The sequence below is a fragment of the Artemia sp. Qi Xiang Cuo genome, chromosome 8 (genome assembly GCF_049724085.1).
Source record: "Artemia sp. Qi Xiang Cuo chromosome 8, ASM4972408v1, whole genome shotgun sequence".
NCBI lineage: Eukaryota > Metazoa > Arthropoda > Branchiopoda > Anostraca > Artemiidae > Artemia > Artemia sp. Qi Xiang Cuo.
The window spans coordinates 22,740,828-22,757,648 of NC_142801.1; the positions used below are offsets into that span (position 1 = coordinate 22,740,828).

Genomic DNA, 16,821 nt, shown 5'->3' on the forward strand with positions numbered 1-16,821 from the left:
AGTTATAGATAAGAGTTTAGATGTTTAGCTTAGAGTCTTAACTTGGTTTTTTTTCTGAAGTTTTAGCTTAGTTTTAGTCAAGAAACCAGAGTTTTTAGATTTGAGTTTCAGTAGTGAATTTTATTAGGAGTTTGAAGTTTAGTTTAGTTATAGTTCATAGTTTTTAATTTTATCCTATATTCTTTGCTTGAGATTTAGGTAAATTTGAAGTTTAGTTAAGTTTTAGTTAAGAGTTTAGAGTCTTAGACTAGAGTCTTATATTAGAGCTTTAGTTAGAGTTGAAGTTTAGTTTAGTTATAGTTAAGAGCATAGAGTTTTTAGCTTAGAGTTTTTGTTAGAGTTCTACTTTAGTTTAGTTTTAGTTAAGAGTTTAGAGTTTTACCTTAGAGTCTTAGCTTAGAGTTTTAGTTAGAGTTGAAGTTTAGTTATAGTTAGAGCTTTAGAGTTTTAGCTTAGAGTCTTTGCTTAGAGTTTTAGTTAGAGTTGAAGTTTAGTTTAGTTATAGTTAAGAGTTGAGAGTTTTAGCCTAAAGTCCTAGTTTAGAGTTTAGTTGGAGTTGAAGTATAGTTTAGCTATAGTTAAGAGTTTGGAGTTTTCGCTTTGAGTCTTAGCTTAGAGTTTTAGTTAGAGTTGAATTTTAGTTTAGTAATTGTTAAGAATTATGATTTTTATCTTATAGTCATAGCTTAGAGTTTTGTTACAGTTCTAGTTTAGTTTATTTATAGTTAATAGTTTGGAGTCTTACCTTAGAGTCTTAGCTTAGAGTTTTAGTTGAAATTCTAGTTTACTTTAGTTTTAGTTAAGAGTTTAGAGTTTTAGCTTAGAGTCTTAGCTTAGAGTTTTTGTTAGAGTTCTAGTTTAGTTTAGTTATAGTTAAGAGTTTGGAGTTTTACCTGAGAGTCTTAGCTTAGAGTTTTAGTTAAAGTTGAAGTTTACTTTAGTTTTGGTTAAGAGTTCAGAGTTTTAGCTTAGATTTTTAGCTTAGAGTTTTTGTTAGAGTTCTAGTTTAGTTTAGTTTTAGTTAAGAGTTTTTAGCTTAGAGTCTTAGCTTAGAGTTTTTGCTGAAGTTCTAGTTTAGTTTAGTTTTAGTTAAGAGTTTAGAGTTTTAGCTTAGAGTCTTAGCTTGGAGTTTTAGTTAGGGTTGAAGTTTATTTTAGTTATATTTCAGAGTTTATAGTATTCGTTTAGAGTCTTCGCTTAGAGTTTTTGTTAGAGCTATAGTTTAGTTTATTTATAGTTAATATCGGAAGATTTTGGCCTACATTCTAATATAAGACCTTGAATTAGAGTTGAAGTTTAGTTTAGTAATAGTTAAGAATTTAGAGTTTTAGTTAAAGTTGTAGTTTGGTTAAATTTTAGTTAACAGTTTAGAGTTTTAGCCTAGAGCCTTAGCTTAGAGATTTAGTTATAGTTGAAGTTTAGTTTAGTTTTAGTTTAGAGTTTTAGTCTAGAGTCTTAGCTTAGAGTTTTAGTTATAGTTGAAGTTTAGCTTTGTTATATTTAAGAGTTTAGAGTTTTAGCTTAGAGTCTTAACTTAGAGTTTTATTTAAGTTTAGAGTTATAGCATAGAGTCTTAGCGTAGAATTTTATTTAGAGTTCTAATTTAGTTAGGTTTTAGTTAAGATCTTAGAGTCTTAGTCTAATGTTTTAGTTAGAGTTGTATATAACTTTAGCTTCATTTAAGACTTTGGATTTCTATCCTAGAGTCTGTGATTAACGTTTTAGTTTGAACTAAAGTTTAGCTTAGTTATAGTTAAAATTTTTGAGTTCTAGCCTAAAGTACTAGCTTAGAACGTACGTGGGTTTTGATTATAGTTTAGTTATAGTTAATAGTTTAGAGTCTTAGCTTTGAGTCTCAGCTTAGAGTTTTAGTTAGAGTTGAAGTTTAGTTTAGTTATAGTTAAGAGTTTAGAGTTTTAGCTTAGAGTCATAGCTTAGAGTTTTTGCTAGAGTTCTAGTTTAGTTTATTTTTAGTTTAGAGTTTTACCTTAGGGTCTTAGCTTAGAGTTCTAGTTTAGTTTAGTTTTAGTTAAGAGTTTAGAGTTTTATCTTGGAGTCTTAGCTTAGAGTTTTAGTTAGAGTTCTAGTTTAGATTAGTTTTAGTTAAGAGTTTAGAGTTTTACCTTAGAGTCTTAGCTTACAGTTTTAGATAGAGTTGAAGTTTAGTTATAGTTAAGAGTTTAGAGGATTAGCTTGGAGTCATAGCTTAGAGTTTTATATAGAGTTCTAGTTTAGTTTAGTTTTAGTTAAGAGTTTAGAGTTTTACCTTAGAGTCTTAGCTTAGAGGTATAGTTAGAGTTCTAGTTTAGTTTAATTATAGTTAAGAGTTAAGAGTTTTCGCTTATAGTCTTAGGTTAGAGTTTTAGCCAGAGGTCTTTCTTAGTTTATATATAACTAAGGGTTTAGAGTTTTACCTTAGAGTCTTAGCTGATAGTCGTAGTTAGAGTCAACGATTAATTATGTTTAAGTGTTGTTATCCATATATTGAAACCATTGCTTAGAGTGTTTGCTATAGCTGTAGTTTGGTTTGGTTTTAGTTAAGAGTTTAGAGTTTTAGCCTAGAGTCCTAGCTTAGAGTTTTAGTTAGAGTTGAAGTTTAGTTTAGTTATAGTTAAGAGTTTAGAGTTTTAGCTTAGAGGCTTAGCTTAGAGTTTTAGTTAAAGTTCTAATTTATTTTTAGTTAAGAGTTTTAGCGTAGATCTTAAGCCTGGAGCTGAGGAGGAGGACAATAGATATTGATGACAATACTAAACTAACATAACCACAAAATTCCACATTATAACATAGAAATACCAAAACCATAGGTTAGATTAGGTTAGGTTAGAGGTTAGGTTTCTCCACGTTTAAGTTAGGTTAACTTATCATGAGCGCTCATGATTATATATACTATATATATAATAAAAAAAATATGTGGCAAGGGGGGGGGGCAGGTTTTTGTTTTTGGTTTTTCCATACCAGGGCACTTCGTATCGAAAGTTTTCGTAGAAACTTCGAAAAGGGCTCATTCGATCGGAAATTGGAGTGGCTAGTGCCCTCTTTCATAGTCAAAAGTGATTGGAGGGCAACTAGCCCCCCCCCCCCACCCATCATTCCCCAAAACACATCCAATCAAAATTTTGAGATAGCCATTTTTTTCAGCGTAGTTGATTTCCAGATAGAAAATATATTTTTGAGTAGGACACTCCCCCACAACCCCCAGGGCAAGGGTTTTAAGTTATGCCCTGGGGGTACATAAGAACGATGTTGGCACAATGTATTATTTTTTTTATTTATTTTTTCCTTTAGAGCAGGGCACTTCATATCGAAGAAGTTGTCTTAGAAACTTCGAAAAAGGCTTATTCAATTGGAAATTAGAGTGTCTTGTGCCGTTTTTAATATTCGAAAGGGACTTGGTGGTGGATAAAACCCCATCAACAGTCACCATTTATCGAAATAAATCCCATCAAAATTATTAGACAGTCATTTTTTTAGGCATAATTGACTTCCCGATAGAAATTATGTTTTGAAGAGGACACTCCCCCACAGCCCTCATGGCAAGTGCTGTAAGTTTATTCCCTGGGGCCGTATAAGGTTTTTATAGAAGGCGTTGTCGTAGAAACTTCAAAAAAGGCTCATTCGATTGAAAATTCAAAGGGCTAGTGCCCTTTTTAATAGTCGAAAGTAATTGGAGGGCAACTAACCCCCTCTCACGCCCACCTTTTCCCCTAAGACATCCAATCAAAATGTTAAGCTATTTTGTTCAACGTAGTTGAAAGTTCTGGAAATTAGGTCTTTGAGGATAACACCCCCCCCCCCAGAGCCCTCGGGGCAAGGGGTGTAAGTTATGCCCTGGGGGCACATAAGGTTTCTATAGAACTGGTTGTCGAAGAAACTTCAAAAAGGGCTCATTCGATTGGAAATTGAAATGGCTAGTGCTCTTTTTAATAGTCGAAAGTGATTGGATGGCAACTAACACCCCTTCCACGCCCACCATTTCCCCAAACTCATCCAATCAGAATTTTGAGATATCCATTTTGTTCCACGCACTTAAAGTTCAGGAACTTCTACCTTTGAGCAGGACACTACCCCCACAGTCTTCAGGGCAAGGGTTATAAGTTATGCCCTGGGGGCACATAAGTTTTTATTGAAATCTTTGTCGTAGAAACTCGAAAAAGGGCTCATTCGATTGGAAATTCAAAGGTCTAGTGCTCTTTTTAATAGTCAAAAGTTATTTGAGGGCAACTAACCCCCCTCTCACGCCCACCTTTTCCCCAAACACATCCAATCAAAATTTTTAGATACCTTTTTTTTCCAGCGTAATTGATTTCCAGAAGGAAATTATGTTTTTGAGGAGGACACTCCCCCACAGCCCTCAGGGCAAGAGTTTTAAGTTGTGCACTGGGGGCATATAAGGTTTTTACAGAAAGCGTTGTCATAGAAATTTCAATAAAGGTTCATTCGATTGGACATTCGAAGGGTTAGTACCCTTTGTACTAGTCGAAAGTGATAGGAGGGAAACTAACCCCCCTCTCACGCTCAGCTTTTCCTCAAACACGTCCAATCAAATTTTTAAGATAGCCGTTTTATTCAACATGGTTGAAAGTTCTGGAAATTATGTCTTTGAGGGTGACAAACCCCCACAGCCCTCCCTCAGTGAAAAGGTTGCAAGTTATGCCCTTGGAGGATATAAGGTTTTTATAGAACGCTCAAAAAGGACTCATTCGATTAGAAAATGAAATGGCTACTGCCCTTTTTAATAGTCAAAAGTGATTGGAAGGCAACTAAAACCCCTTTCACGCCAACTAGTTCCCCAAAGAAATTTGATCCAAAATTTGAGATAGCTATTTTTTTCCACGCAGTTTAAAGTTCAGGAAAATATACTTTTGATTAGGACACTCCCCCCAACGTCTTCAGCGCAATGAATATAAGTTATGTCCTTGTGGCATATAAGTTTTTATTGAAATCTTTGTCGTCGAAACTTGAAAAGGGGCTCATTCGATTGGAAATTCAAAGGGCTAGTGCCCTTTTTAATAGCTTTGAAAGTGATTTAAGGGCAACTAACCCCTCTCTCACGCCCACCTTTTCCCCAAACACATCCAATCAAAATTTTTAGATAGCCAATTTATTCAACGTAGTTGAAAGTTGTGGAAATGAGGTCTTTAAGGATGACATCCCCTCCACCCCTACAGCCCTCAGGGAAAGGGTCGTAAGTTAAGCCCTGGGGGCATATAAGGTTTTTATAGAAAGCGATGCTGTAGAAACTTCAAAAAGGACTCATTCAATTGGAAATTGAAAGGGCTAGTGACCTTTTAATAGTAAAAAGTGATTGAAGGCAAACTAACCCCCCTCTGACGCCACCTAATTCTCGAAACACATCCAATCAAAAATTTAAGATATTAATTTTGTTCAACTTAGTCGAAAATTCTAGACATTAGGTCTTTTAGGATGATAACCCCATCAGAGCCCTCAGTGTAAGGGTTGTCAGTTATTCTGGATGCATATAAGGTTTATATAGAAAGTTGTTGTAGAAATTTCAAAAAGGGCTCATTTGATTGGAAATTTAAATTGCCCTTTTTAATAGTCGAAAGTGGGTGGAGAGCAATTAAACCCCCTCTCACGCCCTTCATTTCCCCAAAAATATCCAAACGAAGTTTATAAGTAATCATTCTGCATAATGTAGATTAAAATTCTGAATATGATATATTTGAGTAAGACAAACTCCTCAGAGCGCTCAGGGTAAATGTTGTAAGTTATGCCATGGGGGCATATAAGGTTTTTATAAGTAGAGTTGTCGTAAAAACTTCAAAAGGGGCTCATTCAATTGGAAATTTGGAAGGATGGTTATCCCTTGATTAGTTTAAAGGAAATGTAGTATATGTAACCCCCGTTTCACGCCCACACTTTCACCAAGTAAAGCAGATGAAAAATGCAAGATAGTCCTTTTGGTCAACCTTGCAGGAAGTTCTGGAAATCAGATCTTTGATAATGACAACCCCCAACTCTTATGGCAAAGGTTTTAAGTTATGCCCTGGGGGAATTTAAGGTTTTCATTGAAAGCGTCGTCGTAAAAAATTCAAAAGGGCTCATTTGATTGGAAATTGAAAGGGCTAGTGCCTTTTTTAATAGTTGAAAGTGATTGAAGAGCGACTAACGCCCCTCTCACGCCCACCATTTCCCCAGTCACATCCAATCAAAATTTTGAGACAGCCGTTTTGTTTAAAATAGTTGAAAGTTCTGGAAATTAGGTCTTAGAGTATGACAACCACCCTAACAGCCCTTAGGGTAAGGGTTGTAATTTATACCCTGGGGGCATATAAGGTGTTTATAGAAACCTTTGTCATAGAACCTCAAAAAGGGCTCATTCGATCGGAAATCTAAAGATTAGTGCCCTTTTTAATAGTCGAAAGTGATTGGAAGGCTTGAAATTTTATAGTAAAGATCGATGTGGGTATAATGTATTATTTTTTTTGTTGTTGTTGTTGTTTAGACCAGGGCACTTCGTATCGAAGGAGTTGTCGTAGGAACTTCGAAAAAGGCTTATTCGTTTGAAAATAGAAAGGGCGGATGCCCTTTTTAATAGTCGAAAGTGATTGGAGGAAAACTAATTCCCCTCCCACGCCCACCCTCCCATTTGCTCATTATGTTTAAAAACTAAATCTTGCCTTAAGATTAAATCAAAATGCACTGTGTTAATGCTAATTCCCAATAAGGCATCTCAGCAGTATCCCAAGAACGACTGAGGGTATTATGTTCAAACTTTCGGGGCTACTTCTGCTCTTAAAATCTAACCAAATCAAAATAGCGTAAGTGTATCGAAGCTATCAAAAAAGTAGACAGATTTTTTTGTGAATGGTATCAAGTTTTCCCTTTCAGGTCAACTAGAGGAGGTATGAAACAAAATTAAACACTACTATTTGTGTCCAGATATTTAAAATGGTGTATGTTGTTAAAAGTTGCTGACAATTTTTCTCCAGCATAGAAATAGCAGGCCAAACTATAAATTCTTAAAAAACGAAAAGATTTAAAGTATTATTTTCTTTTTTCCCTGAAAAGACTATGTCAATATAAAACGAACAGAAATTAATTAAAAAAACTTTTTCTACAAAAGAAGTTTTTCAAAGAAAAGTAAAGAACTCCATTAAACAAAAAATGAGCAAAAATAAAATCAAATCATCTACCAAGCGTGAAACTACCTCAAATCAGAATCGATAAATAAATCGAACCCGAAGCGAACAGAAATAACAATAAATAAACGAGGCAAAATCATAACGAGCAGAAATTAACATAAGCTCGGCTCATAACCACTATGCCATTCCAAGGTCTGGTCATAATTTGCACTTTACTGAAAAAAATACAAATGAATGTTCATTGTCAGTTTAATATACATATACTGATATTTAGTAATCAAAATATTATTTTATTTATTAAAGTTATAATAGTAAAAACATATAATAGTAAAAACTCTGCTAATTGAATATGTGACTGGAATATTAGACCAAAAGCAAACTTCCCAGAAGTATTTTATTTATTCTTCAGAATTTCTGCAAAATTTCTAAAAAAAAAAACTTCACACGCCTAAATAGTAAAGAATAACATTAGTATAATTTAACAGGAAACAAATTGGAAGCTTTTATTCCCTTTCAATACAGGTGCCTCACCAAGAAGAACAAATTTTTTAACCCAAAAATAGACAGAAGTAAAACAATTATTCCTCGAAATGAGGACACTTCTATTTTATCTTCAAATCCACCAAGGCAAATTCGATTGTCAAGGCAATTATCTTCAAATTGCCAAGGCAAATTCGATTGCCAAGCCAAATTGCCAATGCAATTATCTTCAAATTGCAAAGGCAAATTCGATTGCCAAGGCAATTATCTTCAAATTGCCAAGGAAAATTCGATTGCTGTCAGGTCCTCTTTCAGGTACTGTCAGGATCTTTACTACAGTAAAGAAAGTAATGGTAGTAGACACAAAAACAGATCCTTTCAATCTTCACGCTAAAGTCTTAAAGCTCTTTTAAAGTACTTCTCATTCAAATTAACGAACTTTGTGTTTCAGTATTATTTCTTAAAGAATTTCGACAAAAAGTCAAACTTTAGCATAAAGAGCAAGGGTGGAGTGAGGGGCTGTCCCCCTTATATACGGAATAATTTCTGTTTCTTTTAAGTTTAAATGTTGCTCCTTACTTTTATTTGAAAAAACTTTTTTAATCACCAGAGGAAATCCCCCTCTCCCGTGTAAATTTTTTTGGGGGAAACACCCCCTGAAAATTTACTCCCCACAGGATTCTCCCTGTGGACCCCCCCCCAGAAGGAAATTTCCCCAAGAAACTTCCCCCATATATTTTCCAATAACAAATACTATTTGTGAACAATGGGCAAATTTTATAACTTACAGTTCTTTTCACCTTTTTCCAAAAATCAGGGCAAATTTTTTCAGGCTTGTAGTTGTTGAGGAGTAGACTACTTAATGAATTTATTTATTTGGAATTAGCATAAAAATCCAATTCTTTTGATGTATCTATTGTTATCAATTTTTATTTTAGACTTTTGGTTACTATTTTGCCGACTTGCTCCTTACTTACTGTTTGTTACCACGAACTGTTTTGATTAGACCCCGGCGCCGCGCCGGCAGATCAACCGAACGCCGCCGACGAGAGGCCCGGTTAGACGCCGCCGAAGTGTCGTAACGCCACAGGCGTGCCACCGTCGACATAGGCGGCGGCGTTTAGTGGACTTTAAATTAATTTTGTGGCAATTCTTTAGTGCGCTAACCGCAAAGCGAGAGCTTTTCCTTCTCCTGTGGTTTAGTATTTCGATTTTTCGGATTAGAAATCAAGCAGGGCTTGCACTATCCCCGAATTTTCGGGTATTTCCCCGAAAAAAAAATTGGTTCCCAAAATCCCCGAAAATCACGGTGTCACCCCTAGCGATTTATCACCAGTGACTTTCCCTGCCAAATATTGCTTTGCATACCATAATTCTTCACTACTCTCGTGTTCATTAATTTTCGTCTCTTTTGCTACTTTGTATAAAAACCAGAAAGATGCAATATGCAATTGCAAATATTACAATATACACAGTTTTTAAAATGTTGACAAAAAAAAGTATCGTCTTTATGAAATGAGTTTAAATCATTTCGAATGCAGTTTCCCCATCGCTATTTCTTACATCATTCGTAGTCAAGAATTTTATTTTCAAGTTTAATATAATTATATAACGCATTAAATAATAAACCGCGTACGCCTTAGGTTGTATTTTTAAATTTACAGCCCAAAGAGTTTTTAAAAAACTTATTTTTACGTTTGCAGATTTTTTTTTTTTTTTTTTGCTGTTTTTTGTTAATTTTTTTTTAATTTTTAATAATAAATTTTTGAACGTCTTATATAAAATAAAATCTTCATTCTTAATCACTTTTACTCCCCCCCCCCCCCAAAAAAAAAACCTTTTATTGAGACAAAATTTAGCTAGAGAAAAAGCTATGTACAAGGTTAGCGAATAAAAGAACGAACCGAAGGTTACCCCCAAAATATGATTAATAAATAAATTGTAAATGATTGCTTATAGGGGGGGGGATAGGGGGCTATCATTTTCAAATGATAATACCTCATTTTTTTTTAAGCAGGGATGCCAAAAAGATAATTATTTTTTTTATTTAAAGTGGAGACAGAAGAAAATGATATCAAATTCTCTGGGAAACCATTGAAATATTTTGATAGACCCCGGGCCCCCCATTGGGACTTGTTCATTGTCTTGGGTATTTTGCGATTTCTCACAGGCTACTGGCCTAATTTGGCTTTTGTGTGTGCTCCCTTTTAATTTGATTCTTTGGATCTTATTGAATGTCACGGCGAATCTATGACTCAGTTTTCCAATAATTTGAGGTATATCTGAATAATTTCGACATTTTTGTTGTTGTCTTTGTACCCCTTTACTTATACCCTCATTTTTTCTTTTCAAGGAGCACTAAGCTGTTTAATGTTATTTTGCGTGTTTGTTTGAGCCATATAGTGACCTAGTTAATTATTAAGTAAATTATTTTTCTAATGAAAGCTGAAACGGTATCCTATCAAGTTGGTATCGAGAGAGGGGATAGGGAGGTATTACATTTAAATGATAATATCTCGATTTTTTTTTATTGAAAGCAGGGATCCCAAAAAGTTATTTTTTTTTAACTTAAAGCAGAGACGGCATCCTATCAAGGTGGTATCCAGAGAGGGGGGTTGTGAGCTATCATATTTAAATGATAATACCTCGATTTTTTTTTGAAAGCAGGAGTGCCAATAAGTTAATTGTTTTTTTTTTTTATTTAAAGCACAGACGGTATCCTATCAAGATGGTATCCAGAGGGGGGGGGGATAGGAAATTATTATATTTAAGTGATAGTACCTTGATTTTTTTTTTTTTTTATTGAAAGCAGGGATGCCAAAAAGTTGAAAAGTTGACAAAAATTAACAAGATTTTCGTGAGTTATACTTGATACAGCACTTGCATGGTTTTATTCTCCAAAGGGAAAGGGACATATGCGTCCAACCCGTCTTTTTTTTCTTATTGATGAAACGGGTTTACTTTGAAAACATTCATTCATAAGTACTAGGCAGATTCACACTAAAACGAATTGGTGTGGCGAAAGCGATATCGACATCCCCACCTAACGTTGCGCTCGAGTGACAATGACGCCCTTGGTCCAGTGCCCAAGTTACATTAAAAGGCCAGGTCATAATAAAAGCTTTCAATTTGGGAGGTTCAAGGAGGAGTCTTTGACAGTCTTATGACCTCAGGGTACTAGATGTTGCAACGTTCTTATGTATCTACTGTGGTTTAAAAATTCAATCACCCCACAAATGATTACCAAAAATATGCACAAATATAACAAATGTAACATTTGGAATATTATAACACTTTTTCAAAGCTTTGAAGAAAAGCAAAAAAAGGCTAAATACCCCTAACTACGCTTGAAAACTATTTTAAAAAGAAACTCTTTGGAGATTTCCATGGAAATGACCATAGCAGAAGCTTTGAGTCTGAGTGGGGATCAAAGAAGAGTCTTTGAATATTTTGACCACAGGTGACTTATTGTTGCGACTTTCTTAAATTTGGTAATTTTTGTGAGCATTTGGAAATCAAAGCTTAAACTCAATAACTGTCCTAACATTTTGCTTGGATTAAAAGCGACGAACTAGGATGAAAATCTCAACATCTTCCTGGAGCTACTTCAGTCTGCTTAATATTTTATTTAATTACATTTAAAACGGATGAGCTTTTCCTTTTTTACCTAAGAAAATAGCTGGCACTTTATTTTTCTTCATACCGAATAAACAATTAAATGATTTTTGTTTCATTGTAATTGAAGTGTTCTCGTGTGAAGTGTTCATCATGTATTTTTCAATTTGATTAATTTACTCCTTTTAGATACAGTTTATAGTTTGACTGATATTAGGTATTTATCAGTTTATAATTTGGAATGAATCCCCAAAAGAAAAAATGAATAATATCCAAAAGAGCAGCCAAAAGCAATAAAAAGCAGCAGTTCAGCTTTAACCTACATGACATATATTCTATAAAGGAGCCAAAAAAAACTTTAAAATATATTTTTTTTAAGTTGTTATTAAAAACCAGTTTTAATACAAGAAGGCTTTTTAGGAATCCAAAAGAGAGAAAAAAACAAAAAAATAATCAATATCAAAGTCGCCCATTTCAACTGTTTTAAAGGTGACAAAATAGATATAGGCAAAGAGCATGATGACAAAATTAAGCTTCTAAGTTCAAAGTTTTATTCAAAGTTGTTACCCAGATAACTGACAAATTTTGTGATACGATATTCGAAGTTTTGTATGAAGTAACGTTCGATGAAAAAAACTACTAATTTTGATAATTATTTATGTTAAGAATACATAGCTAATGGATACTTCAACTACTCGTATTATGCAAGGGTTCTGAAACGCCACAGCCATTTCGTTTCCACCAGATTTCTTCTTCTTTTGATGAATAACGAAGAAGACCAGTTTCCAGCCAGCGACTTGTAAAGTTTTGAACTCATGATTAGGTTCGAATCTGTTGTAAATTTAAGCTGTGATTTGAGAAAGACTGATAAAAACATTAATGTTTGCCGTCAACATTGATCGCACCGTCGGCGGCGCGGCGTGGCGCGCTGTTTTTGGCCCCGCCGCCGCCGGTCTTCCCTCATCGGCGCGGCGCCGGGGTCTAGTTTTGATTATTAACTTTCCTAGCTTTAAGTGTTTGGTTCTGCCTCTTGTTCTGTTTTTGTATAGCGGTTTACCAGGACAGGGGACTAAAGGGACCATAATGTTCCAAGAGGTTTTCACAAGAGTAATTTATAGACTTATAAATTTGTCTAGATCTCACTCTTGAGACCAAAAGTAATAATGTATCTGGTAACCTGGCTTTACTCCCTTTAGCAGAACCATAAACTATATTCTAAAACTTGTTTACATCCATATTTCCTAGGTTTTTCTCTCTTTATTTTTTTATTGCTTTTATTACTTCCTCCTGCCCAATGTGTGAAGATATGCTCCAAGATACGCCATCAGGAGAAAATTTATAGGTAACTCTGAATTACAAATTTCGAAAAAATAAAATTTGTTCTTTAACAATGTCAACTTGTATCAAAATCAGAGGCAACGCTATAGCGTTCTCTATAGTAAAGGCCATGCGGCTCCAATGTTTCATTATTATTTATTATTATTAATTTTCCCCCAAAGGCACTTCATATGGAAGGTGTCATCGTATAAACTTCAAAGGGGGCTCATTCGATTGGAAATCGAGAGTTCTAGTGCGATTTTAGGATTAAAAAGTGATCGGAGGGCAACTAGCCCTCCCCCACGCTCTTTTTTTCCCAAATGCATCCGATAAAAATTTTGAGATAGCCATTTTGTTAAAATAGTTCAATGATCGCATAACAAAACTCCGGTGTCGACATAACCCCCAGGGCCCGGGGGCAGGCGTTGTAAATTATGCCCTGGGGGCATATTGATGTTCATATTATTTATGTTTGTTCAGTATTTAGGAGCCTAAAAAAAAAGAAAAGAAACCTGTCGCGTACCTACAGAGCAGTGTATAATTGTGTTTTTCTTTCTCGTTTTGTGTAATTTGTTCTAAGTGCTGATTTAGATCTTAGCTCCAGCGTTCGTCACTACAAACCACACGTATAACTCCTAAGCTTATGTGTATTGCTTTTTTTTGTTTTGCTTATTGCTCCGTCTTTTCCTTTTTTGTATGACGGGTTTTCCGATAAATAATAATAATAATATATGGTTCTTATGGAAGGAATGTTCGTATAAACTCCAGAGAGGGCTCATTTGATTGGAAATTGAATGTTCTAGATCACTTTTTAAGAGTCAAAAGATATCAGAGGACAACCAGCCCCCCACGCCCTTTTTTCCCAAACTCATCCGATAAAGTGCGCTTTCTAGTGCCCTTTTTATGAGTAAAAAGTGATCAGAGGGCAACTGCCCCCCCCCCCCCAAGCCCGTTTTCCCCAAATACATCAGATAAAAAATTTGAGATAGCCATTTTGTAAAAAATAGTTCAAAGATCAAATAACAAAAATTCTGGTGTCGACAAAAGCCCCAGGGCCCAGGGGCAGGCGTTGTAAGTTATGACATGGGAACATATATGGTTCTTATGGATGAGATGCTCATATAAACTTCAAAGAGGGCTCATTTGATTGGAAATTGAAAGTTCTTATTCACTTTTCACTTGTAAGAGTAAAAAAAGATCGGAGGCCACCTAGCCCCCCCCCCCCCCTGTCCACGCTTTTTTTGCCTCTAACCCATCCGATAAGAACTTTGAGATAGCCATTTTTTTTTTAATAGTTCAAAGACCATATAACGAAAACTACGGGGTCAATACAGCCCCCCAGGGTCCGAGGGCAGGCGTTGTAAGTTATGCCCTGAGGGAATATATGGTTCTTATGGAAGGGGTGCTCGTCAAAACTTCAGACAGGGCTCATTTGATTGTAAATTGAAAGTTCTAGTTCAGTTTTGAGAGTCAAAAGAGATTGCAAGGCAATTAGCCCCCCCCCACGCCCCTTTGTCCCCAAATGCCTCCGATAAAAATTTTGAGATAGCCATTTTGTTAAAGGTTGTTCAGCAGATAGCGAAAACGCAGGCGTTGTAAGTTATGCCCTGGGGCATATATTGTTCTTATGAAAGGTATGCTCGAATAAACTTCAGAGAGGGCTCATTTGATTGGAAAACGGAAGTTGGAGTTCAATTTTTAAGAGTCAAAAGAGATCCGAGGGCAACTAGCCCTTCCCCCCTCCCTACATGCCTTCTTTTTCCAAACCGATATGATGAAAATTTTGAGATAAACATTTTGTTAAAAATAGTTCAAAGGTCGGATACAAAAAACTCCGGTGTCAATACAACCCCCCAGGGCCCGGGGGAAGGCGTTCTAAGTTATGCCCTAAAGGCATGTATGGTTCTTATGAAAGGAATGAAATATAAACTTCATAGAGGGCTCATTTGATTGAAAATTGAAAGTTCTAGTTAACTTTTTAAGAGTCAAGAGACTGAAGAGAAACTAGCCCTTTTTTTCCCACGCCCATCTGCTACAAATTTTGAGATAGCAATTTTTTTAAAAATTGTTCTAAAATTAGATAACAAAAACACCGCTGTCGACACAACCCCCCGGGCCCGGGAGGTAGGCGTTGTAAGTGTTGTCCTGGAGGCGTATATGGTTCTTATGAAAGGAATGCTCGTATAAACTTCATAGAATGCTCATTTGATTGGAAATTATAAGTTCTAGTTCACTTTTTAAGAGTCAAAAGATATCCGAGGGCAACTAGCCCCCCCCCACACACACCCTTTTTTCCCCAAACCCAACCGATAAGAATCCTGAGATAGCCATTTCGTTAAAAATAGTTCGAAGGTCAGATAAGAAAAACCTCTGTGTCGACACATAGGGCCCGGGGGCAGGCATTATAAGTAATAGTTTGGGGGCATATATGGTTCTTATGGAAGGGATGCTCATATAAACTTCGGAAAGGGCTCATTTTATTGGAATTTGAAAGTTCTTTTTCACTTTTTAAGAGTCTAAAAATATCGGAGGGCAACTAGCCCCCCCCCCTTCCACGCCCTATTTTCCTCAACCCCATCCGATAAGAACTTTGAGAGAGCCATTTTTTTAAAATTGTTCAAAGATCATATAATGAAAACTCCTGGGTCGACACAATCCTTCAGGGCCCGGGGTATGCGTTGTAAGTTATGCCCGGCGGGCAAATACAGCTGTTATGTAAGGGATGCTCGTATAAACTTCAGAGAGAGCTCATTTGATTGGAAATTGAAACTTCTAGTTCAGTTTTTAAGAATCAAAAGAGATCAGAAGACAATTATTTCCCCCCCCCCCTCCCCAAACACCTCTTTTCCCTAAATGCATCCGATAGAAATAGGTCAGATAACAAACACTCCGGTGTCGACACAACCCCCCAAGGTCCAGGGGCAGGCGCTACTAGTTATGCCCTGGTGGGCATAAATTATATATTCAATTTAATGCTTAAACTGAATATACCAATCAAGCTTAAACGAAAAAAAAATTGCTATTGAAGTATAAATGAAACTCAAAACGAACAGAAATTAAATAAAGAATCAATGCAAACAAACATAAAATACATACTAATGTAAATGAATAAATAGATCTTAAAACGAGTGAAACTAAAATTAGCTTGAAACGAACAAAAATCACTACAAACAAGAGTTTGGGTATCGCCTCCTTCTCTCACTGCAATAGTATAAAACCTACTGCATCATTGGCGCTTCACTGAAAACTGTATCTGTCTTGAACAGTCTTGGAGAGCATAAACAAAATCAAATTGAATATTTGATATAGGCTATAATGATACTAATTGTTGAAAGACCCATCAGTTCAAGATTTTATTTTGCTGCAATTTTATTTTCATTTTCAATGCTCTGAGAACTGGAAAAGAAAATATTTGTAATATAATTCGTTTTCGGTGAAGTGCTAATGACGCAGTAGGCTTTAGGTTTTTACAGTTAGGGAAGGGGATAATTTTAGGGGTCTTGAACAATTTTAGAAAGATGTAATAAATTAAACTGAATATTTTATGTATAATGATATTTATTGCTGAAAGCTCATCAGTTCTAAAGTTTACTGTAATTTTAATGTTTATTTTCAATATTAAGTACAAAAGAAAATATTTGTAATACAATTTGTTTTCAATAAAGCGCCATGACGCAGTAGGTTTTAGACTTTTACAGTGAGATGCAATACCCAAACTCTTGTTTTAATGATCTTATTCGTTTCAAGCTTGATTTGTATATTCAGTTTTAGTTTCCCTTGTTTTAAGATTTATTTATTCATTTACATTAGTATCTATTGTACTTTTGTTTGCATTGATTCTTTATTTAGTTTCTGTTTGTTTTGAGTTTCTTTTAGATTTATTTATTGCTTTTCTTGCTTTTAGATTATTTATTCATTTATATTATTACCTGCTGTATTATTTTTGCTATGATTGTTTATTTAATTTCTGTTCGTTTTGGGTTTCATTTATTCTTTAATAGTAATTTCTGGTGGTTTTGAGTATGAGTTTGAACAGGTATTTGTATCTGCTGATCTTAAGTCTAAAATGGCCTTTACTTCTTTGAAAAACTTCTTTTTCGGATTTTTTTTTTTTTTAATTAATACTTTAAAGAGTTCAAACCTTTGCATACGCGATAGAGTTTCTCCTAGATAGGCAGGCACTCTTCCTTTTTTCCTAAAAGCATCTTTAGCATCTTCAAATGTGAAGGAACTCAAATCATTTGCCTCGTACCATTTCTTCACTGCATTGGACCAGAACTTGTACTTGTGTTCAGCATCCTGG

At 35.2% G+C, this 16,821-nt stretch overlaps 1 protein-coding gene across 1 annotated transcript in view; it reads right to left on the reverse strand.

Annotated features, from left to right (window-relative positions):
• The window catches only part of LOC148949249 (charged multivesicular body protein 7-like), a 109,111-nt gene that overhangs the window by 60,385 nt on the left and 31,905 nt on the right, over positions 1–16,821 (reverse strand). The window contains exon 2 of the mRNA XM_089092892.1: positions 16,660–16,817. Coding sequence (XP_088949018.1) covers positions 16,660–16,817 — 158 coding nt within the window. The remainder of the gene's footprint in view (positions 1–16,659; positions 16,818–16,821) is intronic.